At 46.3% G+C, this 25914-nt stretch overlaps 1 protein-coding gene across 4 annotated transcripts in view; it reads right to left on the bottom strand.

The window, feature by feature from the left end:
• sema3b (sema domain, immunoglobulin domain (Ig), short basic domain, secreted, (semaphorin) 3B) overlaps window positions 1–25914 on the bottom strand; it is a 37699-nt gene that overhangs the window by 10200 nt on the left and 1585 nt on the right. The window contains exons 1-4 of one of the 4 annotated variants that reach the window (XM_049017448.1): window positions 12199–12601; window positions 8958–9265; window positions 5917–6074; window positions 3001–3063 (exon numbers count right to left, since the gene is read on the bottom strand). In XM_049017448.1, the coding sequence (XP_048873405.1) occupies window positions 3001–3063; window positions 5917–6074; window positions 8958–9171 (435 nt within the window). In that variant the 5' untranslated portion in view covers window positions 9172–9265; window positions 12199–12601. Of the gene's footprint in view, window positions 1–3000; window positions 3064–5916; window positions 6075–8957; window positions 9308–12198; window positions 12602–25914 lie in introns of those variants that run through there. The other 3 variants (XM_049017447.1, XM_049017449.1, XM_049017450.1) reach the window with 3 other exon arrangements.

Raw genomic sequence — 25914 nt, forward strand, 5'->3', positions numbered from 1 at the left:
TGAAGCTTGCCTACAGTGCTGCTTGGGCTTCGACTGGTACTGAGTCCAGATATTTATTAATGAAGGCTTTGAAAAAAGTCTGAATTTCATCAGCCCTACACCATAACTCAGTGAGTCCTACCTCAAAATAACTGTTCAAGCCATGTCCATTCACCAAATCCCTAATCAGCTCACAGTGCATCATTTTCTAATTCTAGTTAGCTCACAGAATAGCATTTCCATAATCTAAATGTGTCACATCTATAATCGTTCCTTCTGCATCGCCTTGACTCAGGTTTGCACACATAGTACCTTCCCAGCAGTCCAAACACCTCATTATATTGCCCCTCACAGTAGATCCTAGGTCTTTAGTTCTGGCATTTGTGGGCCGCAGGTTTTCACTACACTGAAGCACATAAACTCCGCATAGAGACACACACACTTTGGATGTTCATCCTGCCTTTGTCACAGTATAAATTCCACTACGGTACCCTTAGCTCTCCACTCTCCCGCACAAAGAAGCCTGGTTTCCATTTACGCTATTGATATAGTTATCCCTTGTGATTTACATGTGAATGAACTCTGTTCCCACACGCTAAGGGCAGAATGATGCCTAAAGTCCAAGCCTCAGGATTTCCTATTCTTCCTATAATACAATGTTTAAGATAATGTATAATAATATAATAAGTGCAGAAACAATAAAAATAATCATCATGTTATTTGATCTTCTTTAGTCTTTTGTTTGAAAATCCAGCTACTGCGTCTAACAAATTTCCATGTCCATCTTTGTAAGATATAAAATTAATTTATTGGGGAATACAGCCTTGTTGGATTGAATGTGATTGAAGGGCGTGGTGGGACACAGACATTATGGGTTGTATTGCCTGTTTCACTGCAACACACCACAGCGCAATGCAATTCATAGGTGGCCCAGCCCTTTGGCACGCCAATGAATGCAGCAATTATAGCCAAGAGATGGGTCATTTCACTCAGTAGAGGAAGGGGCTTCTGCTTCCTGGTGTGTGTGTATGAAGGGGGTGTTAAAGGAAATATGTTGAAGAGGCTCCTGGACCTCACAGGCAGCTGACTAGCGCTGTGGCCCATTCTGTATGGACAAGGTCATAAAGGATGTAGAGTACTGTATGTACATTCATTTTCTGTACAGACATAAAGAGATATACAGATGTGCAGATGGATATAGAGGTATAATTTGGGGACAACCCTGCAGGACCTGAACATGAACTGTAAGGTTCTACCAGTTGTTGGGGGGGGGGGGGCACTGTTATGCCCTGGTGTGTGTCAAGGCTGTATATCACTGACCAGGGATGTGTGGGGGGCAGCTAGGTCAGGACGGGGCCCTGTCTGTGTGCCGTGGGGTGGTGCAGCAACCACGGGGGGGCTCCGTGCCGCCAATTAAACCCAAAATCCAACCGAACCCTGGACAGAAGGTCCTGGCAGCATGATACCGCACAGCCAAAGCACGAGACATCCCACAAAACATCCCACGAAACATCCCACGACACATCCCACTGTACCACCTCTCCAAGGCCTTGCTGGCACTGCACACTCAGGGGACCTGTCACTGAACACAAGAGGCTCCGGGAGGAATTAGACATGCCAGTCTTTTCAGAGCGCGCTATAAAATAAGCTGATCAGGTTACCACAAGAGCGAGGCTTTTATCGCTGTACAGCAGGGGGGGCCAAGTCGTCGGGTCCTCCAGAGACCATCTGAGACTCTTGGAGGTCAGCTTAGTCACGGTGCCAGTGGTGCCACCTAGGCTGTGAGGCTTCCAGTGGAATTTTTTCACTCTGGTTGGGGCTCTGAGTCTTTAGGAGAACATCTGCGCCATGCGACCCCTGGTCAGCCTCTAATGAGCCTTAATGTCCATGTGGGAGCAGCTAATTGATTCTGATATAAGAGCACACTAGGCTCTCTGACTGACTACTGTTCTCCACTGGGGCCACGTCCCACAAGAGGTGACTAAAAGCCTGTATCGGGTTCCAGAGCTGCTGACTCTTATGACTAGAGGTGAGGCAGTGGGAACACGGTCACTGGCAGCAGCATTCTTCTTTGGCAGCGGATCCAGCCAACGATTTGCCATTGAAACTGCCACTCTCTGCTCTGCTGGGCTTTATAACATAGAAAGGCCAAACAAACCGCAGCGGAGGCCCAGGAAACTGAAAGTGATAATGTTTCAATTGTGTCTGTATATGCGAAAACAAACAGATCGTAACTTACAAACTGACAGCTATGATCTCATGCAGGGATACAGTCCCATACGGAGAGGGGCAGCTCAAAAAACAACAGGTCCTTTCTGTTACTGCAGCTGGCTTGGAGTAACATCCTGCGGAGGAGTCCCAGCCCTCGAAACCTCTGAAACCTTTCGGTCCAGATGTACGATACTGTGTGAGCTCCACCATGCCTACATACCCGTGATACAGATTCTCAGGTGAAACAGGAAGCAAAGCTACATGATGAATGGAGGCCGTTGTGTACCTTCCTCAGCTGTACAGCCTGGTTGATGAGGAGCTGGTGTGTGTGTGTGTGTGTGTGTGTGTGTGTGTGTGTGCGTCGTCTCTCAGCCTGTTCCCCCTGTCCCTGATACCAGTCCCCCCCCCCCCCAGACATACATGGTTGCACACACAAAGTTAAAGGCCACCAGTCACTCAGCTACCTGGGAGGGACCGTATCCTCAATATCAAAAGCACTCAACTCTGAGTGGGTGGTCTTTTTGGCCCTGGAAATCATCTGTATGGTCAAAGGCAGGAGAACAGCCAGGGACGGGGGAACTCAGCTCTAGTCCTGGCTGTGCCCAGATGCACTTGAACAAGAGGAGAGGGAAAGACCCGCTGATATGAATCAGCAGTAGGGAGTGTACATCCAGGAGGGTTAGCCTACAGCTACTCTTTTTGGCAGCTTTCAGACAGTGACAAGCAGATGCTCAATAAAAGAATAGGGAGCTGCATGGTCAAGCATGTCGGCACAAAGTCTGGGCTCTAAATCTGCAGGTAGATACTCACGTTAATATCCTTCCCTGCCCAGTTGCACTCCTCTCTCCAGTCCACCGGGGCTGGCCAGTAGATCTGCAAGAGTAATAGACAAAAAAAGCTGAAAAGGAGCTGAAAGGTCTGCAGGAAGTGCAGGGCAGAGGAATGACTTGGGTCTTGACCTCACAGGATCAGACTTGCCAAGCTGTAGGGACATATTGTCCGACAGAGACACTGCTGAGGAGCAGAGGAATCTTCACGTGCCACAGTAAACCCATAAAACTTTCAGAGGCAACACTGCCTCTAATAAAAACAATATAAATGACTGGGAACAAGCCACCAATCACATTTCATGCGTGTTATAAATCAAAACCAATTGAACTAAAACCAACACTCTAACGACCCACTGCCAAAAAATAATTTGTCACAGTGACTCACCAGGAAAAATACGAAGGAATGCAGGAAAGAAAATATATATTTAAAAAAATCTAACCTGGCTGCCATGTGAAGGGGAAGGATACCATAATAATTTTCAAATTTTAAATATAATAGGTAATTTGATGCAGGAAATTACATAAACAATCAACATTTAAAGAACTGATAAATAGTACAAAACTTTACTTCTTCATTATTCAGGATATTAGTTTGAATAGGTTGCCATGTTGAGGGTTTTGAAGATTTATGTTGGCAGTTAAGAATTTGTATCAAGTTGTGGGTCAAGTATTTTTAAACAGCTGCTGATCCGCTCATACTCACCCATGTGCATTTACATGTACGTAAGACTTTTATTACCTTGTAAACAGTCTGTGTGGTTTACAAACTACCCATCACTGTTGATGTAGCTAATTTCAGATATAATGTAATTACACAGATTTGTCGTAAGTTCTCTTCCATGAAAGTCTGAAGTGGGCTGGTAACCCTGCACTAAGGTATCCACACGGCCACTCTCACCACACCTTGCTCACCCAGAACAGGCCTTAATAAACATTCAACACAGTCAGCTTCACCCCCCAAACCCTAAGGCAGCTGACTCTCCCAGAAAGGAATGTCAGTCAACGCTGTTAAACTTCTGCTCTTAGCTGTGTGCCAGTGCGGTGGGGGTGTTAGAGGAGACTGGGACCAAAGAAAGGAGCCATTCATATTTGTATATAAACATGCCTCTGATCTTCTCCTGTCCACCTCACTGTTTCAAGAATGCAAGCAAGTGTGTGGTAAATTCATGGAAGCCAAATGGTACAATTCAGGCTTAACCTTAAATTAGTGCCTAGTTAAAAATCTGTTCTTTGTGCAATCTAACATCTAAGCTTGATTTGTCATTATCCTCTGATAAGACTATCTGGTTAATTCCTAACATAACAGTTGATTTCGGAAAATGAGTGAACAGTAAGAAGTTAAACTGCAGAACCTGACTTAGCTTATATCACCATGAGCAATAGGTGAAGAAAAAAATGCATTATTGCAAAAATAATTATTAACTTAAGATCCTATATCAGGCCGAGATCATAAAAACATACATATTTGGCAAGTAGACTTGCAAATCATAAAGGCTAAAAGATAAACCCTAAAAGTCAACATAAATGATAAGGATCATGTTGCATGCATCTTTGTCACACTTACGCAGCAAAATGCAAATAAAAGTTCCAGTGTGACTCAGCCAATGGGAAGAAAAGGCTGCACCTTGACAAATAGCCAGCGTGATGTGGGGTCACTGGCCACTGCAACCCGCCCATCACCAGTTCTTTGCTCAGCTCATAAACATCAAAGTAGAAAATTTACAACAGAACAGTGAAACTGCATTTTACAATTTCGGAACACAACCCATTTTGCTGTGATTTTAGGTGCATTCTTGTATAGCCGTAATACATCTTGCTCTAGTTGATGTGGAAGTATATTAAATAAATGGGAAAATTTCACCAGTCTGAGGGTAATGGGGTTAGCGGATCGGAGGAAAGACAGAGCATCAAGGTCAGATAGCTGAAGAGCTGCCAAAAACAGGTCCTACTCCACAATAGACGTCTATGACAAGGAACTGTCATCTGTAAGTAACCCGTCTCCCAGCAAACAAGTCAGATTTCACAGTCATTGTGAAAAAGTGACAGAAGGTGACTGTGAAGATAATAACGGACAGTGTGGTCCCAGAATCTGAGATCACATTGAAAACTGGAATTTCTTTCATTTAACCCAGGAAATAAATTAAGTTTTGGCCTGGACTAAGACATACCAGCATTTCACAGCAGGCAACTGGGGAAAAAAGTGCTTATGTACTGATGAGACCAAAGTTTGAGATTTAGGGCACTAATGACCTCAGCCTCATCGAATATTTATGGGAGACACTTGAAGACCTATAAAGTCAAGCATTCAGTAGCATCACAAGATCCTCTGTGGAACATTCTCGAATCTTGCTGGGGTAACGTGGCCCATCAGGCTTTGCACAAACTTCTGGAGTCATTACCAGCTGGAGTACAGCCTGTCATTAAAGCGAAAGCGGCTGTATCAAATACTAAGAGTTTCTGAAATCCGTGTAAATTTTTTCAACAATTCCACTACTTCAATTGTTATGCTGATGATATAATTTGTAAAGTACAATTTCATATTTAATTAGAAAAGAACAGTACAAAGGGCAAAGGTCGTCTCAGACTTTTGGATCCCACTGTATGTGCAGATTGTATTAATTACCTCATTACGTATATATATTATAATTAGACTGCAGTATAAAGACCACACTGAAACCAGCATGGCCTCACAGCAATATATGCTTTATTACTGCTTCCTGCCTGCTGTAGCATGGAAACAATGCTAATCGCATTCATGATGAATTGTGCATTTTACACCATGCCGTAGGTGTGAGCTATACCAGCCCAATATGGAGGAAACCCAGTACATGGGAGGGCAGGTGGAGGAGCTGACAGGTGTATGTGTGTGTGTGTGTGTTGAGGGGGGGCGACTTACCTTTTGCTCCTGCTTGCCGATGTTATCCAGGCTAAGGGAGAGGAGGAAGTTCTTGCCGCCCACGAAGAGCCGGCCGCGCTCCTCGTCCAGCAGCAGGGTGCTGTAGCAGCAGGAGCGCCCCAGCTCATAGTGCCGCACGCCGTGAAAGGCCTGCAGGTCTGTGGGGGCACCGGGCCGCGTTAGGGCGCACCGTGGGACACGCACACGCACACGCACACACTACCCTGACATCATTGCCTGGTAAAGTATCTGAGTGCTTCACTCACTAAAATAAATCACAGTCTATTTACTGCACTCACTAGCGATTCTTTATGCTTCCATTAAAATTTATTTACAGTCTTGGCTATTTATATAACGGCATATTTCACTGCAATTCAGGCTAAGTACCATGTTCAAATATACTACTGCACCTTCAAATTTCTCCCATACAATCCATAAACCGCAGTTCATACGGCATGTTGGGACTGAAGTGTGTTCATTACAAAGCCTTATCACTGCTCGACAAATACAAAGGGTCGCAGGACAGGCCGCCATGTCCAAGGCTCCCGAAACTCTCCCGGCGCTGAGAAAAGCCGCAGCTGCTTTGCAGATTCAGCCTCCTTTAATGCGCAGGAGGACGGGACACGCGGTTACGTCACAGTCGGAGGGGCACTGGGGGAGATTCCCTGTGATGTCAGTCCCGCTGTAGGGAGGACAGAATGTAATAGCATGGCCAGTGGCGTCCCGCTGAGCTCTTTTCTTTAAAGTCAAAGTTTTTGTCTCCATGTTGTTAGCGCTGTGCGCCTCAGTCACATGAATAATCGACCCCTTCATGGTCGCTTGACAACCAGCGCGTAGCGGCCGACAGGACTGGGGGGCACAAAGGAACTGGCCAATCCTATCGCAGTAAGAGAAAGAAAGTATGATTTTCAATGCCGCTCTGTGCTCTTCCGCTCATATCCTCCCCACTGGGGTATTACTGCTGCCCTGCACAGTTACCCTGGATACAGGGGAATCCTGGGGCCTTCCAGGGCAACAGATGTTCTAATCAGAGGGCACTGTGAAGGGGCGGGGTTGGGGGGTGGAACTGGGGATGGTTGAGTTATATGTGTTTAGGTTCGGGGTCCAGGGTTAGTCTCAAAACATAAGCAAAAACCAAAAAATGGGTAATGTAAGTGAGCCAAACAGTAATTAAAAACTAAAGCAGTAACGAGGGCAGGTATGCTGACGACAGTCTGAACTGTGTGCCTAAATCTCAGGAGCAAACCTTACTTAAAGAGAAACCCAAATGTGGCTTATGCAATGAATAATAGATTTTTTATAAATAATTGATTATAAAGTGATTTCTGCATAGCATTAACATTAATATTGTAATATACAGTACTTACAATGTAAGTTAATATGAAACAAGAATACCAGATATACCGTAAATTGGTTTGTCATTGGTTAAGGTTTAAGGATTTAAAAAGGAAAAATGAATAGCAAAGTTTGAAGAATGATGATCCAAAATTGTGGATGAAAGCAAACTACAGGAAGCTGGTTGTTGCAGAAATGGACTTCGGATTTCTGAGCAGGTACCAGATCATCCCTGCGGTGGGTTACAATCCATTAAAAACTCTTTACATAAATATTTAGCTGAAAAAAATGTTTAAATGTCTTTAGGATTCTTTGGATAAATCCACATGCAAATATCCAACCATAATTCCAACAGATAGGGTCATTGAGCCAATGCCAAGGGCAGGGCTACACCCTGGATGGGATCACAGCCAATCACAGGGCACGAAGATGCACACACTCACACACTACAGAGAAAAGGGATACCAAGTAACCCAAATGCATATCTCGGGACTGTGGGGGAAATCTTGTGTAATAGGAATAACATGCAAACTCCACACAGTGAAAGAGGGACTGTGTAGTACTACTACTGAACCACCAACATATGTTACATAATTAGAATTACATTATACATGTATGTACATTACTGTGCAAAAATCTAACGTCTTAGGCAGTCAAAGAAACAATATTTAAATGATCTTCATGCTGGTGTAAAACTATGATGTCTGTGAATTTGTGTCAGTTTAGCCATTTCAAAAGCTTACATAAAGCCACCCTAGTGTTTCCAGCAATCCGATACCTTAATGAATTTTTGACATGACCACTATCCTACCTTGTTTGGCTAATTAATACCTCATTGAGTTATTTGACAAATTAAGTTAATTAATTAAGTGAGCTGGTGGTGAAATTTAACACATAAATGGAATGGCTGAGGTGCCCCTGAGGAGATGTTTGGGAAGTGAAGCTCTGTTCATCTAGGCAACAAAATATCAGCAACGTTTTTGGAGAAAAGAAGAAATTCCTGTTAGTTTTTCTGTTACTTTTAATTTGCATATGTTCTAATGTTAAATTGTGTTTTCTGTACTGAACAAATATACACTGTCTACTTAGATAAACAGCTTGAAACATTTCCTTTGACTGCCTAAGAGTTTTGCACAGTACTGAGTGTATTATAAGTGTTAACCATCCAATCCTGTTCACAGTTGCTAGCTATTGACAAAAATGTGTACAAAGTCAATATTGACCCAATTCATATAAATAACATGGTTTTGAATAAAGGGTAATGAAATCGTCACTTAGAATATTGTTAGGGCTTAAAAATCTGGCTGTGATTAGCAAAGAAAAATATTTCATTTAATATTTTTCTTCCTTTGGGTTTTTCTTCGGTGTAAGTTCTGCTTTCTCAAACAAAGCACTAGTCTGTTCCTTTTCCTACTGAAAAGGTAGACGAGAAGAACAAGACACGATTCAGGGCCACTCTTGGTGTCTTGAAGTTTTTCACAAAGTAAAGCAGGTCTGAGTAAAATCGAACGAGTCACTGCTGAAAATGCTTGAGTCTGCAGCCCCACCAATCATCACAGCCACTTAGCATTATTACCTCTGAAGGATGGAACAATTAGCTTAATTAGTGTCATATGTTATTCATCTAATTAACATATATAATGACAGTTGAGCACACATATATGGAGCTTGACAGACTAGTTAGTATGGATGAGGGAGGAACTTACCTTTGTAAGAAAGCTTCATGCGGGGGGAGGAGGGAGAAGAAAGGCTTGAGGAAGAGGACGGGCTTGAGGAAGAGGACGGGCTTGAGGAAGAGGACCTGCCAGTCTTAGGAAGTTCTTTGGATGAGGCCTGAGCAGCCAGGACGATGATGACGAGTAGGGAGGTAGACATCAAGGTCATGGCTGCCTTCATCGCTGTCATGTTGGATGCTGTCATGTGGTCGTCAAGGAGGAGTCTGATCAGCTCTGTTAGTGTTTGTGTCCCTCAACGCTGGATCCCCCCCTGCTCTCAGCGGCTGTGCCTTTCAGCTCTGGAAGGGAGGGAAGGGAATCTTCAGCAGTGGGGCAAGAACCTAAAAATAAACAAGAGCGGCTCTTCATTGACAGCATAGTAAAGCAGAGCACAGCACGCTTGTTTTAAAAGGCAGGTGCCTGTGATGCCCATACGCCACATGTTAATGCCTTCCTCCATAGCAGAACATCCAGTCTCATCACATTACCAGCACGCATCCAGACGTGTAAAAGCAGCATGTCACAATCACCTTGGCATCTTTGGCCCCGAGAAGGCTTCCCACATACGTGAGCCAACCCTTCCTTAATTCTCCCTTTCATTACGTTTTTTTAATGGCTAGGCCAGTATGTTAGTGATACGGCACATTCTCAGGAGGTGAGCAGGAAGATCACGGACATTCAGCATTAGCTCGGCACACCTCACTGTGTCATTAATGCAGATACCTTAGTTTCCAATACTTCAGACACAATGCACTCATTGAGAGGGACACAGAGGCTGGATGTCAGCCCGGCACCACCAGCACCATCAAATCTCTCTCTCTCCCTCTCTCTCTCCTTCTTTTCTCTCAGTAGATTCCCGATGCTGACAAACCCAAGCAGGATGACAGCACAGGAGGACTCGGGGTTAAACACCATGACTGTGATCTTCAGGTCAGGGAGCGAGGCCCTACCACTAAACTCAGCTGGTTTCTCTTCTTCTGGGCCTTACTTACAGAATGACACTTTGACCTTAGCTGCATTAACATAAAGCTAAGGCTTGAACTCGCTCAGCACGGTCCCAGTTTCCGCTTCGGCTAAAACCAAATCATAAATAAACAGATCTACACCTTCTGTGGTCAAGAGGATGGACACAGAGCCAGATAGCGAGGGAGGCTTGCTCTGCGGATGTTAATATCCCAGCTTGACGGGCTCTCCCAGGATACCTTGTGTCACGTGACCTCTCTCACCAGTGTCCCATGGGAGCTGACAGGGACCATGCAGGCCACAGTGAATAAGGAAAGAAAAGGGATTGTCCTCACTGACGACACCCTGCATCATCAGAGCTGCTCTGTGCTACCCAACCTTCTAAAAACAGTGTTTCCCTATTAGACCTTGTTATCATGATTAGTTTTAGCTCTGTCCTAAACCAAAGCGACAATGGGAAGGCATGAGGCCTGAATTCATGGCATCATGGGTCAGCAAAACTTCAGCTGCACTCAGAGCTTCCAATTTACATGAGATAGGCCAGCTAATGGCAGTTGGCCTCCACTCAAACAGCCCACCGCAGTTTCGAAGTACACCCGGTCCTGTTCCATTCCCACGGTGCATTGCAGCTAGAACGTTTGCCAGGAGTGTGATAGATTCAGCGTCCTTAGCATCTGAGGGAAGAGGCGAGGCCTCTCAGGAGAAGGAGGAGGGAAAAAACACACAGATTTTCCCCGTGTCAGTAAGACGGGGGATGGACTGGCAGCTGCTGTTTGGCGGCTGTGATGTCCACTGAGGGCTTTCATCCTGGAGCTAGCCTCTGTGAAATATTCAGCTGCCCCTCCCACCAGTAATCACTGAGATACCACATGAATCACACAGCCCAGCCTCAGGGCTGAGAACAATTAGGGATGGAAACGGCCGACGAGTCACAAAAAATACGTGGAATTACGTGAGCGCTGAAGGGAGCAGCGACGTGCTCATATTTTCGCCGGTGATTGGCAGATGGCCCTGCCATGGATCTTTCCCAGCCCTGGAGGGCCACGATCACTGGGAGGCAGCATTCTTCCTCGTGACTAACCTCTTGGACCGCATCTACGTCATCCTGGCACGTCAAGCACGAGTTCTGCGGCAAATGTCATATCATACGCCGCTTACGTGCAGTGCAGGTAATGAGCTGTGCAGCACAAGAGGCACGAGAGTCAATGCCTGCCAATTTGCAGGACACGCTTAGGCACACGGTATGGGGGCCTACAGCACATGCACACACGCAGTTGTGCTAACGCGACGGCACGTCACATGCAAGGCTCAGTGAGCTGGTGTGGTAGGGGGCCCAGGCACCGCGCATGCATCATGATACAATAGAGAGAGTCCAGTCTTCCTCTCCGCCCTGAAGACGAGTAGAAGCGTATCTGCCGATGTGCTTTTCCCTAATTACTTCTGCTTAAATTTATCAATAAATCAAGGGTTTAACTGGTGTCAACGGCACTGATAATTAGACTCGTTTGTAAAAGAACAAACACAACTTTAAACTATGAATTCTGTCATGAGCTGGGAAAAAGAAACCTGTAACCACAATTTGCGTAACTGTAATCTATAAAATAAGATAATTAGGGACAATTAAAATATTTCAGCTTATGTCCGTAAGCTGAAATCAAAGTCAGACTTTCATTCATTCACAAAATAACAGAACAATCGAGTTGAAAGTCTAGGATCAAATCGATTTTTTTTTTTGCATAAAAAGCACTTATTGTAAACAGATTAATTTAAACAATACATGGAATGCTTCCTCAATAGGAAAGGACCAGCAATACTGGCAGTACAAAAACAGCTTTTCCTCTGGGGCAAAACTCTTAAAGAAATCTAATCAACGCATTTAAATAACAATAAACTTGCAGAATTTCAAGAATGGTGAACAGAAGCTGTGTTAATAAAAGAAGCACATCACAGAGGATGATGATGACACATAAGGCTGCTATACATAAGAAAAAAAGATTGTTCTGAGAAGGAGGATTACTCTGGCCTTAGCCCAATAGACAATGCCTCCTGTGATGGAGAGAATAAAAGAGGAGAGGAGGCATTTTCAAAAAGAGCACTCTTATATGAAGTGGTTTACAAAAGCGAAGTGAGCCATGGGCTGTTAGCAATTAGTGGCTTTTGGTCTTTTCTTGAATCATTGATGAACTGAACACATAGAAACAGTGAATCAGAGTATAAGTGCAGAGCCCCAATGTGGGGGCAGGCAGGGCACCCGAGGGGGCTTACTTACCTCAGTCTGCGCAGGGAGCACAGAGCCGTGGACAGGAATGGCACCGCCATGCGGAGTCGAGCCAGCCGCTCCCCTCCAACACAGCACGCACACACATGCACACACACACACAAGCCGAGCCGAATAGGAGCAGGTCCGGTCTGCAGCCAAAACAAACTAAACCAGAAAACGAGGGTCCAATTCAAGCTGCTGCACACCTGACCACGAGGAAGAAAAATAAATAAGAAAGTACAGGTAGGAGTGGGGAGTATCCACAAGTCAGTTTGCTGGAAGTTGAAGGCTCTCCGGAGGGCTTATACAAGTCCCGGGTCAGCTGCCTGCACTTAGCATTACTTGGGAAAACGGCTCCCCAACAAGTGGCATGAAGCTGGTGCAGCGTGTGTGTCAGCGAATGAAATGAGCCTGCAGTAATAGCTTCAATTCAGGATCACAGGGTGAGGGAGGCAGGGAGGGAGGGAGGGCAATGTCCCCTCCCTGGGCAGGATACTTAATCCCTCCCTCTGCGGGGGGAGCAGAGCTTGGGGGAGGTGCTGGGATTTCGCAGGTTTGAATGGGACGGCTGATCAGCAGATTGGCAGCTCTTGGTGATGGGGGGGGGGGGGGGGGCTGGAAATGGGAATGTGAGAGAGAAAAGCAGAAATGAAAATGATATGAAGAGATTTAAGGAATTTTATATCCTTGTATTTCTATTCAGGACAGGAATTTTTATAGCAGCAGTGACGTGTCTTGTGGCAGCCATTAACGATTTCCCCAGCAACAATGGACCCTGCAGCCCCAGATTCTGGGAACGCCGTAGCCTAGATTGTGTGCATTTTTATGCTGCGTTCAGGAGGGTGAGCTCTGCTGATGTTTTTCCACCAGGTGCAGAGTTTGCATGTGGGTGCATGAGAGTATCTGTCTGTGTCAAACTCGAGGCAGGAGGGACTCGGCCGCAGGACCTACGCGGTGGATGCACCACATGATGCCACCCTGAACCGTGCTTCCTGCTTCCCAGGCTGCTAACAGTGTCCTGGCAGAAGCACAGCAGGCCAGCTGGTCTGGCCCCACAGACAAAAAGGGTGCACGAGTTCGGGAGGGCAGGCCGAAGGGGCCACTCTCTCCCACTGAACGCCTAGAGAGGTGACTTTTTGACCCTCCAGTAATTCCATGGCAACCCGATAGTAATCTTTAGGGTGCTGGACTTTTTCAGGATATGGAAAATATATCCACATAAATCACATCTTAATATGAAATACATTCAAACTGTGTATGGTATATTTAGGCCTTTATAAGCTGAAAATATGAAACCACAGTACCAAGCATTACATAATATACACAATATCGTTTACATATACTATGAATATACTGTCGTTTAAAAATGAACAATATCAATTAAGAAACCTACTTTGAAACAAACCTCACAAGCTTTTTTTACAACTTTACTGTACTTTACAGTGCCTTACAGTGCTTTACAGTGCCTTACACTGCTTTACAGTGCTTTATAATGTCAGCTGTTATGCAGAATGTCTGGTTGTGCACTTTAGAAACCACAATACCCCCCAGCTCCCTGAGGATTCTCAACGCTACTGTGTGTGATGACCAGAGGTCAGAGTTCTGCTGCCACGTAGCAGTATCTTCTGAGCTCGCCACACGCCGAGTGCCCCCCCCCCTTCCCCTGGCCCCTCACCTCTCAGCACACAGAGCCGTCTGGCCGATGACAGCCCACCACGCTGGATTCAAAACAAGACAGAGGAATTCACCCGGCAGCCCGAGAACACTGCACCCTCACGCCTGGGAAACACGCAGCAGATGCAAGATAAAGCAGAGGAAAACAGAGCAGTCCTGTCTGGAAGAGACGCCATTTACTGCAGGCGATGGGGAAGGTCACCAGAGTGGGCTCCACTATCACAAGCCTTACGAGTACATGTGTGCACCACACACAACATTTACAGCAAGTCAGTTGGTGGTCAAATGCAAGGAGGCCAAGACTGAAAGCCCCTGTTCAGATTGTAAAATGTGACATATGCATTATCTTAATTACAGGGCAGGCCGGTAGTGAAACACTGGCTATTATCCATGATGGTCAGAGAGACTAAAATATGGCATAAAATACATTCCACCAGGGGGAAGATCGTTAGTCCTGACGGCTTGGTACCATTACATCAGCTATGATGTCTAATTTCATCTCACATGCTAATTGAATCGACCGAGCCCTCTGGGCCTGAGAGAGGGGGGGGGGGGGGGGGTACTGATCTGATAAGGGCCTGTAACTCCAGCAGGCAAAGTCTGTCATAAATCGGGCCTGGCGGCAGCTTGGTGCTTTTTATTACTTCTTTTGCATATACATAAATAGATCAAAGGCAGCGTGGGCTGAAGTCACAGGCCTCCTCAGCAGTGCTGGGCGATCACAGCCGGCGCTGGACAGCTCAGTAAACAGCAGACGTGTTTAGGCCTCTTCATTTTGCTTTTTTTCCACTTAAACCGGAGCCAGAACAGCCCTTATTTGATATCAATGTGATAATTACCTTTAAATGTGTTATAATATACCTTTGCCAGATAAAGATTAGTGTTTGGCTCCACTATTCAGTATGCGCCTCACAGGCTACACATATAACACCTAATAGTTCTGTCATAGTAGTTTGTTTTTTTTAGTTTTTTTCCTCCATTCTCCATCTTTCCCTTTCAAATTAATGATCTACTGTCACTTTGTTCAGTGCTTCTTTACCTTTAACAAATTAAAAAGCAACTCATAATAATTTTGTTCTACCTCCTCTGCTCTGGTGACCCTGCAGCCCCCCCCATCCCCGGGATTTAAAGTTCAGAGATTTCATCTCTCCTGCCCCCCACCCCCAAGGGGTTCCTCGGGGATCTCCTTTCTCTAAATGAGAGATCTGTTTGATGTGTTGGGTGCAAAGTGACACCCCCTGCCCCTCCTTCAGTCTCCACCCTATTCTCAGGTACAGGGTCACTGCCACTGGATCAGCAGACCTTCAAACATGGCAGAAGATTGACGTTGTCTTCAGACCTGTCTGGAGCACATGGATTTGTCACCTGACCTGGCCTGATGTGCGTGTGTGGAGAGGTTAACATTTAAACATCTCACGCCATTATCCATCAACTGAGAAGGTAAGAGCCAAAATAAAATGTGTTCAAAAGGCACTACAAGGTGCATGCAAATTCTAAGGCTTCCTATTTTTTCTGAGAAAGTTCGTACCCCAGAAAAATGCAACTGCTGCTCTCAACATAGTCACCCTCAGACACATACATTTCTCACAACGTTTACGACACCATTGACGGCTGCTCCGAACTCGTCTTTAGGGGGCTGTTGTGTCCAAAATTACTGTTTTTATGTATGAAGATGTTTTGAAGAAGTACTTTAGTTCTTTCCAGCATTGCAAGAAAAATGTCCAAAAAAGGCTGCAGGTGTGTTCCTCCTTAAAGACAACGCTCCCGTTTATCAGGCGGCCAATTGTTCAGAGGCTTCTTCTTGACAACAACTTTGAAGTGGTTCCTCATGCTCCCTGCCCACCTGATCTCTCACCTAGCGGTTTTTGGCCTTTTCCAGCACTGAAGCACACTCTCTATGGTCACACATTTCCCAGTCATGCCACTCTTGCATCAGCGATTTTCCAGCGGAGAAACCAGACCCCTAAAGAAGTATTCGCCATGGCCAAGCAATCGTGGTGTGAACATTCTGGAAAAATGTGTATGTTAAGAGGGTGACTATGTTGAGAGCAGCAGTTTCAGCTTTCTGGGGTACGTACTTTCTCTGAAAAAAATTAGGAGACCATAGAACTTGAATGCACCTCGTAGATTCAATGTTTCACTTGCTCTCCTCTTCCTCCTGGGTGACACGCATTCTCACGCGGCTCATTTCAGACGGCTGGGTAGCTGCACCTTGTGCGGGGCTGTGCTGAATGGCCCCTAATGAGGTCTGATCAGGCAGTCATTGTTTAGCGCCATGGAAGCAGATCAAGGGCTGTGTGGAAATGGGGAAAAATGGGTGGGGCTTGTGGAGACACTTTCAAACAAAATGGCGCTGGAGATTTTATATACATTAATGCGTGTTGTGCAACGCGAAGGCTGCGTCGCTTTGCATTTGGCAGTCACTGGGCACTCATAAATAGTGCATGCAGTTTATTAATTTATAAATCCAATTTCAGGGACTCTTCAGGGGAATAAGTGGAAGCGGAGATGGTTTTACCTGAGTGGGCTGGAGACACAGTCCCATTGCGAGGCTGGTATTGCCCAGCCGCCCTGGAGGCTGTCGCTCAGCCCCGCGCTATAGAACGCGGCCTCCCAATCCCGCGTTGCTGATGTGATTAGGCCAGCGAGGTGCAGAGGCCATGCTTAAGCGTGCTGATAAACACTCTGCCCCCCCGCCTCGCCCCACCCCGCCCGCCCGCCAAGCTACCACCTTCAGCACTAATTGAAAATCCAGGCGCTCATGCGGATAAACATGCCAGAGGGAGGAGCCAGTCGTGTTTGGCTTCCTCATCATTTAGCTAATCTTTTTGTTCACATTTTAAATTTAATTTTGACGTGTCTGGTTGCTCAATGAGCCTGATGGTGTACTAGTAACACATGCATTGTGCGAAGTGTACGGCACGGTAGCCTTTCTCAGGCACCTTCCACATCTGCGAGGCTTTCGCTGAAGGGACCTTTCGACCTGCAGAGCTGAGCAGCCGCCGGCGGAGTCCATACATACAGCGGCCCCTGCTCCTCACGCCACCCAACTGCGTGCTGCGCATTCCTGTGCTGCCGTCTGCACAGCAGAGGCTTTCGCCAGCAGCTCAGGCTGTCATGACTGTAGGCCGCCCCAGGAATCTAGGGGCCACGTCCCCTCAGAAGGTGACAGAAACTCTGCTGTCTAAAGCACTCCTGATTGTGAAGGTCCGTTCCTATCTACACAGGTACAGCGTGACACTCGGCTGGGCAGCACAAAGACACACGAACGGCCCCAACACTCAGCCTCCCAGGCCCCTGGCACATACTGTGATGAGGGGATTTCGACACAGCTACCCTGTCCCCTCTGGCAAGCACTGTGCGCACACAAACACGCCACAACACACGCAAAGCTCAAAGCCCCAGACCCATAAAAGCAGATTATAAGGTTTCCTTAATCGTTTCACATTCGTATCAAACGAACAGCACAGGGTCTGTTAGAGCCATAAATCTTCCCACAACACTTCAGGTGCATGCTGGGATAAGAGTGTTCCTACAGCTCCCGTCAGAAATCCCCTTATTCGGAGATGAATTGAAGCTGTCTGTGTGTCTGGGACAGTGAGGTATGATCAGTGAAAAGTGTAAAGGAGAATTACCAGCCTGTGAGTACCGCCCCATACCCTCCACAGAGCTGTTTAATTAAAGAACTTTTCACAAAATGAATCGCCTTTAAAAGACTCCAGTACCTTTGACTACACTTTGCAGTTGGTATTCAAAACTGATATTTTATATGTGATTTATTACTGGGAAACACCATGCTGGAAATCACCCACATTCAGGGCACGAACAGCTGTCTCTACAACACTATGGGCTTACTGGTGTAAACTGGCCAGAGGGTTCTGAACGGAGAGGTTGGGAGCAGATTAGGATCACCGCGATGCACTGTCCTACTGGGGGGAAGCTGGGTTCCCATGTTCAGACATCCTCACCATGGCAACAGCCAGGTGTGGGCACATCTGCAGACCCCTGATGGCACTTGCCCAAACAGATGTGCTGAACCTGGAGCTGAGTACCCCCAGGACACTGTCTATGTGTGGACAGGACCCCCAATCTGTGCAGCCTGTATACGGAACCACAGCTAGTTTAAACAGCACACACACCTGACAGACAAGCCCAGAGAAAGCAACACACACACACACACACACACACACACACACACACACACAGTCCACATATTGATATATTTATTGGGACTTTCGATTCATTTCTATAGACATAACCCTAATCCCAACCTTAGTCCCTACCCAGCCCTAACCTTAATCATACGTAACCAAACAAAATACAAAACTTTGGGCATTTTTAGGTTTTTGATTGCAGTCACAGATTTTTATAAAATTGAGGTTATCCAACTGGGGAACTGAAAAATGTCCCCAAAAGTTAAAAAGTTTGGGGACAGACCCACATGCAGACACACACAGACACACACAAAGTCTTACAAAATCAGCCGACCGAAATGCACCATGGTCCAGCTGAGTGCTGGCTCTGTAAAACACTCCATTTAAACACTATCCCACTTTTGTTCGGGCTCCAAATGCATTAGTTGACTGTTGACCTTTAGTAGCTGCAGTTCACGCACGAGAGCGCGAATGTAATTTCACTCCACAAGCCGTGCACACCTCTCAGTGCCTGAAAAGGGCTGTAAACACTTCACAGCGGGAGACAGGAAGCTGATGTGGAAGCGGGACTAATAAGAGATTATTGAAATAGAAATAGCTCTGTCTGAAACAACACAGGAGAATTATTGAGCTATTGTAAAAAAAACAACATTCTGAACGAAAGCTTTTGTGAAGATAAAGTTCCGGAAGTTAGCAGCTTTTGTCTGATCAAGAGCGTCTCTTGTTCTCCGTCTTCGTCAGCCTCTTTCTGTTCCCCATTACTCTTTCTCTGTTTACACCCATAAAAAGAAAAATCCTCTTCTTGCTATATATTTCTGTGACATATAAATATGTTGTCTAAACATTTACTTGTTTGAAAACATATCAGTGTCTTCTCAACGACCAGCCTCCTCGCTGGCAGGGAGCACACATGCTATCTCAATCAGCAAAGTGCCCTCCCTTTGGTCCAGCTCGTGCAGCAGCTCCGGACATGACACAAATAACTGTCAGGGAGACCGATGACACTCAGGAACAGGATGCTGGCATTTCCAGTGGAGAGGAACGGGGTTTCAGAGAGGACACCCCAGGGAGGCTTCTTCAATGAGATCTCTGTATGTGATGCGCCAAAATGGAAATGATATCCCGGCATGACCTACAAGAAATTTCTTCATATCAGGGATGAGAGAAGAACTTTGCAGAACACTTTTACTTTCATTTTCTGTTCCATCCGGTGCCATGAGTCCAAGAAAATATTGGAATCCTTTGATGGGGATATTCATAAATTACGGCATGAAATTCTCATTTTAGGATAATTTGTTAAGTTGTATTAATACTTGTGGATTTCTGTAGAATTTATGATCACAGATCAAGGAAGGAACAGTGGAAGGTCAAGGCTGACCAAACAAACCACCAGATGCTCAGTTGGCCTGCTCTGCTCTTCCAGGATGCGTATTGAATGATATGTGGGGCAGGAAACACAAGCAGAAATACGTCTGGAGGCGTGCTGACATAGGGGCCCTCAAACACATGGCCTCCGCTGCCAGGAGGTGGGAGAACAGGGTCTTGGGCAGAAAACTCCTCAGTGTGTCACAGGGACAACAATCTGCCCATGTCAGCGATTCCGAAAGTGAGGCTCACATTCCAGAATGATGGAATCGGGAATTAATCCTGCTATGTTGTATTTGGACATGGGAGGAGGTGGTGTTTAGATTACAGGGGCGGAGGATTGCCTGTCAATGCAGTTTAAATACTAAAACACGTGGCCATAAGTGGAAGTTAGCGGGAGAACATTTTAAAATGAATCTGAGGAAGCACTTCTTTACACAGCGTGTAGTTAGAGTATGGAATAGTCTTCCTGCTAGTGTAGCACAAGCTAAAACCCTGGGTTCCTGAAATGAAAGCTAGATGAGATTTTAACAACTATGAGCTATTAGTTAAGTTCTCCTCAAACGAATGGCCTCCTCTCATTTGTAAATTTCCTATGTTCTTATGTTCTAACACATGGAACAAACATGGTCTCTAATAAACACCGACCAATATTTACTGTCATTAAAATAAAAAGATACAGTAAGATGTGCTTAGCATGATGTGAAAGTATCCCACAACATAGCATGATTTCCGCTAACACACACGGGCACGATGGTACGATTGCTTGACTGAAAATTTCTCAAACATTGGCACTACAGAGAGGCTCCTGGCCCACAGCACTGCAGAGAGGCTCCTGGACCATGGCACTGCAGAGAGGCTCCAGGCCCATGGCACTGCAGAGAGGCTCAGGGGCCCATGGCACAGCAGAGAGGCTCCTGGCCCATGGCACAGCAGAGAGGCTCCTGGCCCATGGCACAGCAGAGAGGCTCCTGGCCCATGGCACAGCAGAGAGGCTCCTGGCCCATGGCACTGCAGAGAGGCTCCTGGCCCATGGCACAGCAGAGAGGCTCCTGGCCCATGGCACAGCAGAGAGGCTCCTGGCCCATGGCACAGCAGAGAGGCTCCTGGCCCATGGCACTGCAGAGAGGCTCCTGGCCCATGGCACTGCAGAGAGGCTCCTGGCCCATGGCACAGCAGAGAGGCGTTCTCCAGCTGCTCACCGACCACATCCCGCTAATTCCCAGTTTATAGAAGCCAGGAAAGGGAAACAGAGCGGGATTTTCATGTTTCTGCTGATGGTGGTGAACCACAAAAAGACTTCTAGTGTATCATTGGCATCAGGCTGATTTACAAGCAAAGTTACCGCTAATTGCTCCAGCACAGAGACCTCCCTCCATGCTGCTTCCAGCCTTCAGAATGAGAATATGTCCTTTCAAAGAAACTTTTATTAACACCTCTGACACAATGAGAGTGACAGGCGCTACGACAATTTAATTCATATTAAAGCTTAAGAGAACGAGTTCTCTGGGAAAAAGGCTCACGGCAGAACATACATGCCCAAACACATGTGCACAACACGTGCGATGATGATTGGCCATCATGGAACCTTTGATATCTGCGCAGGAATTCCTTGGGTTTACAGGGAAGAAGTTTGAAATGCCTTTTATTGTTCAGTCTCCGCCTCTGTGCCATATCCCAGCCCCCTTTGGCATGCCCCTCCCTTCCCTGTGGTGACCTACAGAATGCCTTCCTGCCTACCACCTACATGAGAAGTCGACACATTGTTTTCTGTCCTTTCTCGGCAGTTTGTCCGGTCTTGTCTGGCTCGTCTGGCCCCTGTGTCACTGGGTCATTCCTCCTCCAGGCCATCCGCTCTCCAGATGCCAAACTCACGTCTAGTTACGTGATTGGAGGCGACACCTATTCCCTTTATACATTCATTTCAACTCCCTTAAGGCTAATACAGGAAGTTTGGTAGCTCAGATGCCAACACTCCATTGGTGGGGACTGATACTGTAAATCCTATTAAATTGCAATTTATCTGCCTTTTAACTAATGGTTTTCCACTTTTGCTGATTTCTCTTAGACCAGCCCATCTGTGAGATGGACTGCATCAGTCCTTTCACACTGCAATCACACTCTTACTTGTCATATTTAATCCTTTTCTGCCCATCTAACCCAGTAGGCACATCTCAGAAAGCTGCTGCAGAAGGCTGATTGCCAGTAGTCTCTTGCCAGCTGATGCATACTAGTTAATTCATGAAGGCACTGAACAAAGCATGCTTAACGCTTTCTATGCCAGGAGAAGCCAAACTTAAAAATGAACATTCTTTCTTTCCTATACTGATCCTTAAATGTGCGTGCTGATATTAACTCATTGCTACATAGTCATTTAAATGCTAATAGGATTGATTATTTTTACAGATGGAAAAGAAGTAAATGGGTTAAGCATAATGGAAATACTTTATTTTTCTATTTCTTTCACAAGCCGCAGTTTAGCCACACCAACTTTAAAAAGGGACCAGAAGCAGGTGGAAGGCTGCTCTCTTTCGGAACCCTGTGTTATTAAGTCATTCCTGACTCATCACTTTTACAACACTCCAAATCCGTAAAGTATATTGCAGTAATTTGTCTCTCTGCATTATTCCCTCCCAATACTCGCCTCTCCACTCCCTCACTCTTTAAAGCCCCCCCCACACACACACACACACACACGCCCTAGTAGCAGTGGCTAGGAGGTGGGATTACTGTTTTAACCCATTCCTCACCTTTTCCTTCACAGGTGTGTCAGATATGCCGATAACTGGGGGTCATTTGGTGGAGTCTGTCTCCCAGCCAGGGCTGGATGATATCTCATCCTGACAGGCAGCACTCAGTGGCAGTCACCCAGCAGGCTGCGCCTCCCTCGGGGCATTGATGCTCACCCCATGAGGGGAAAAGGATACGTTTAACTGACAAGCAGGGCGTCACGGGTCCTGTACTCTGGCTGCGCACACAATACCATGACCCTCGTGTTAAAACTCCTTTTTAAAAACTTTTTCTCTGTTTTAGTGTTAAACAGCAAAGTATGAGCTGCTTCAGGTGTCTGGAATGTTTAAGCAATGAAAGTGGAGACATTGAGCTTTATTCTGCTCCACTACATGGGTTTGGGGATCTGCACGAGGGTACAAATCTGCAGATTTGTAAGATTGCTGGTGTACGACCAGGCAGATCATATACCGTATCCCACTACCACTCTTCTATGTTTAAGGCAGCTGCCTGAAATTTCTAACTCTGTTTTAATTTTTTTTTATGTTGGGGAACTACATTAGATGAAAGGAAATAGTTAAATGGAACTAATTTAAATAAATAATCAAACAAAAGCCTGACTGTGGGCAGTGACGCATTTATTCAGCGTGGTCATGAGGTGAGCCACACCCCCATTGAAACAGCGAGAATAAATCAAGGCATTCTGGGATTTGGCCGGCATAGATGACAGAACAATCTGGCTCCACGCTAGAACTAAGCAGAACATTTGGACCTGCCTTGACACATCTCCAGGTAATCTGTCAAGTGCCCCCCCCCCCCCGCCCCCACCACCGTCTAAAGACCTTGTAATCCAATCGGCAGTCACATTCCATTGACAAGCAATCAATCCTGCAAGTCCACAAACACCCCTTCCTCTCAAGCTGAGACGGCCATTTATTGCACCCCCCCCACCCCGCTGCCAAGTCCTTCTTTGCTCCGCGTTTAATGAGCGCAGACACCAGTAGCTGGGAACGAGACACACAAAAGCTCTCTCTGTTTGCCCATACAGACACAGGTCAGCACTCCAGTGCTGCGTCTCAGTAGAGGGTCCAACACAAGGCAGGTCCAAAATCATTATCGGCACATTAAGAAGGACATACCTGCAATTCTTTCCTCTAAAGCACGGATAATGAATGACTTTCCATAGCAGGAGTGTGTGCCCTGACACACACACACATAAAGGTCCCTGCACGTTCTAGCCTCTGCAAGGCCTCTCTGGAAGGGAGACGATCCTGATGGATACAGCAGGTGGCGGAAAGTCCGTGACAATAACAGATATGGGGACTTAATTCTCTGTTCCACAAAGTCCCCTAAAGAGACAGCACCGCTAATTGTAATAACACTCCAGATTGAAATGGCTGCCATCGAGATCAGACGCTCTTTACGTAACCCCCCCATCGTCATTGCTAACCCCCGCTCAGCCATCTCCCTTTACATCAGCATTCATTGCCCTGTCACAACTACCACATCATTCCTCACAGTTTTAGAGTTTATAACCTTGGGCAGATCTTTTAGGCTAAGAACTGAAATGCATAACAGTAATATGATTCTTGGGCAAAAACAATGAAAGTGAAGTTAACATTCCGGGGACAAAATTAAGCATAGCCATAAATTATATAGCAGAAAAATACATCAATACTTCTTACAACTGTCGCTTATAAAATATACAGTCCTCACATCATCCGAGAAAGAGCCGTACACACATGTGGAACACAGCAAAGGGTTCACATCCAAACAGTATATGTTACCCCTCATAGCCACTGGGAAATTGACTACACTAAGCACTCAGCCACTCAAACTACTGTGTGGGGGTTTTGTCTTCAGGGAGGAAAAAAAATGAATTAGAAATGAACATAGTTGCTCCTGGGAGTGATGCAATTAACAGGCTTTTCGGGATAAGCTCCCCCCATCCGCTGAAAGCCATCTCCATACTGGGCTCGATGCATTATGCAAAGTGCCGGTCCCAAGCGCTGCCTCATTGGCCTTGGCAGGGAGTTACAAAGCTGGGGGCGGACCTGAAGGAAGCATGGGGCTGACTGCCAGTGGCGGGGGGGGGGAAGGACCACCACAGACATCCAGAGCATCTGGAGAGCAGTGATGGGCTAGTGCCAATAAAAGCCAGGATATGCTAATGAACGGCGCCGCCCCAGTGCTCCTGAACCGTTTCAGGAATAGAGGGGTATGTTTATGCGCTGGGATGACCGGGGAGTGGGGGGGCCAGTTCGGTGATTTAACTCAGACCTGTCTGCTTGTCCTGTAATGCACCTCAGTAGCGGCAGTGCATCTGCAGGTAGCACATTAAACATGTGGTTTAATTTCTCTCTGATGTGCACATGCTACTGACAAACTACAGGCAGTCACCGGGATACAAATGAGATCTGTTACCTAAGTCTGTCTCTAAGTTGAATTTGTAGGTAAGTCAGAATATAATAATAATGCAGGATTTATGGCAGTCTGTTCGTAAGTACCAATTGTCGGTAAGTCGTAACCCAGGGACCGCCTGTTCCACAGTGGCTCACTGCACAAGATCTCAGGCTCATAATATGCACTCAGACTCTTTTAGAACATGGAGAGAACCTCCGAAGCAGGACAACAACGGCTAGAGGCTACATCTGTACCAGTGCCTGCTGTATTCAGGCAACTATCCTCCACGCCCTGAGGCCACGTTGATACATGCCTGGTGTATGGCAGCATGGGGACTTGAGCCTGCAAGCATGCTGATTTGTGATAAATGCATGACAGCCTCATGTTCAAATCCACAACCCTGTCCGTCAGGTCAGCTGGTTACTAACATGGCCTAACAGAAAAAAAGCTGACAATAATGTCAAGGCATGTCTCGTTATCTCGGACGCACACAGAGAAGAAGCAAAATCCCTTCCTGCTAGAATTTTGCCTTTAGGGATGGGGGCCAGGGGGGCCAGGGGGCAGGGGGACATTGTTTTCTGCCATTGCACTGAAAGACCTCAGCAATTTCATTTCCATTCTGGCATCCAGCACCCAGTCCAAAGTAAGAAAGCCCCCTCCTTCCACCACCAACTTGTGCAGCCCTGAGGTAGCGGTATGACCAGGGACAGATTATGGGTTGTGTGGGCCCCTGGGCAAAACGTTTGCCTTCCCTATAGGGTCAGGGGCCCTTGTAGGCAGAGGATCAAAGAATGTAGGCCCTCTAAAATAGACAAACGAAAATACATTGTTGATAAGCGTTGCAAATTGTTTTGGGCTAGGGGCCCTACAGGCCCCTGCACCCCAAGGGCCCCTGGGCAGCGGCCCCGCTGGCCCGGTTCGTAATCCGTCCCTGGGTAAGCAAACCCAGCGGCCCCCAGGAGTTCCAAATCAATGCGCAATTACAGAGCTGGCCCTGCGCCCCCTCATGCTGCCCTGATGGACAGCAAGGAGCGCGCCGAAGATGGAGAAAAGTAAATCAAGTTCTGAATGCATCCGAGACGAGCACAGGAGCAGTCATGGTGCAGATTCAGCCTGCCAGAGGTACCTCCTATGCTCTCTCACCGCTTTTCAGGATTATAAATCTATGCCACTATAATCCACAGTTGTCAGGGAGGTTTATCACCCTGCTTTACATCAAAAAGGCTCCCATTCAAAGTGTGTAAAATCAGGTAGGCTACTTATGAAGATGGTGGAGGCTTTCAACAAGACTGCATTTATTTCTACCTCCTGTTTTCTTCTCCGTGGTCTAATTGCAAATTTTTTTTAAATGGGTTTTATTCCTGACAAAACTGAAATTGAAGTTAATGTGGGCTGGTGT

Source organism: Brienomyrus brachyistius, chromosome 6 (assembly GCF_023856365.1).
Source record: "Brienomyrus brachyistius isolate T26 chromosome 6, BBRACH_0.4, whole genome shotgun sequence".
NCBI lineage: Eukaryota > Metazoa > Chordata > Actinopteri > Osteoglossiformes > Mormyridae > Brienomyrus > Brienomyrus brachyistius.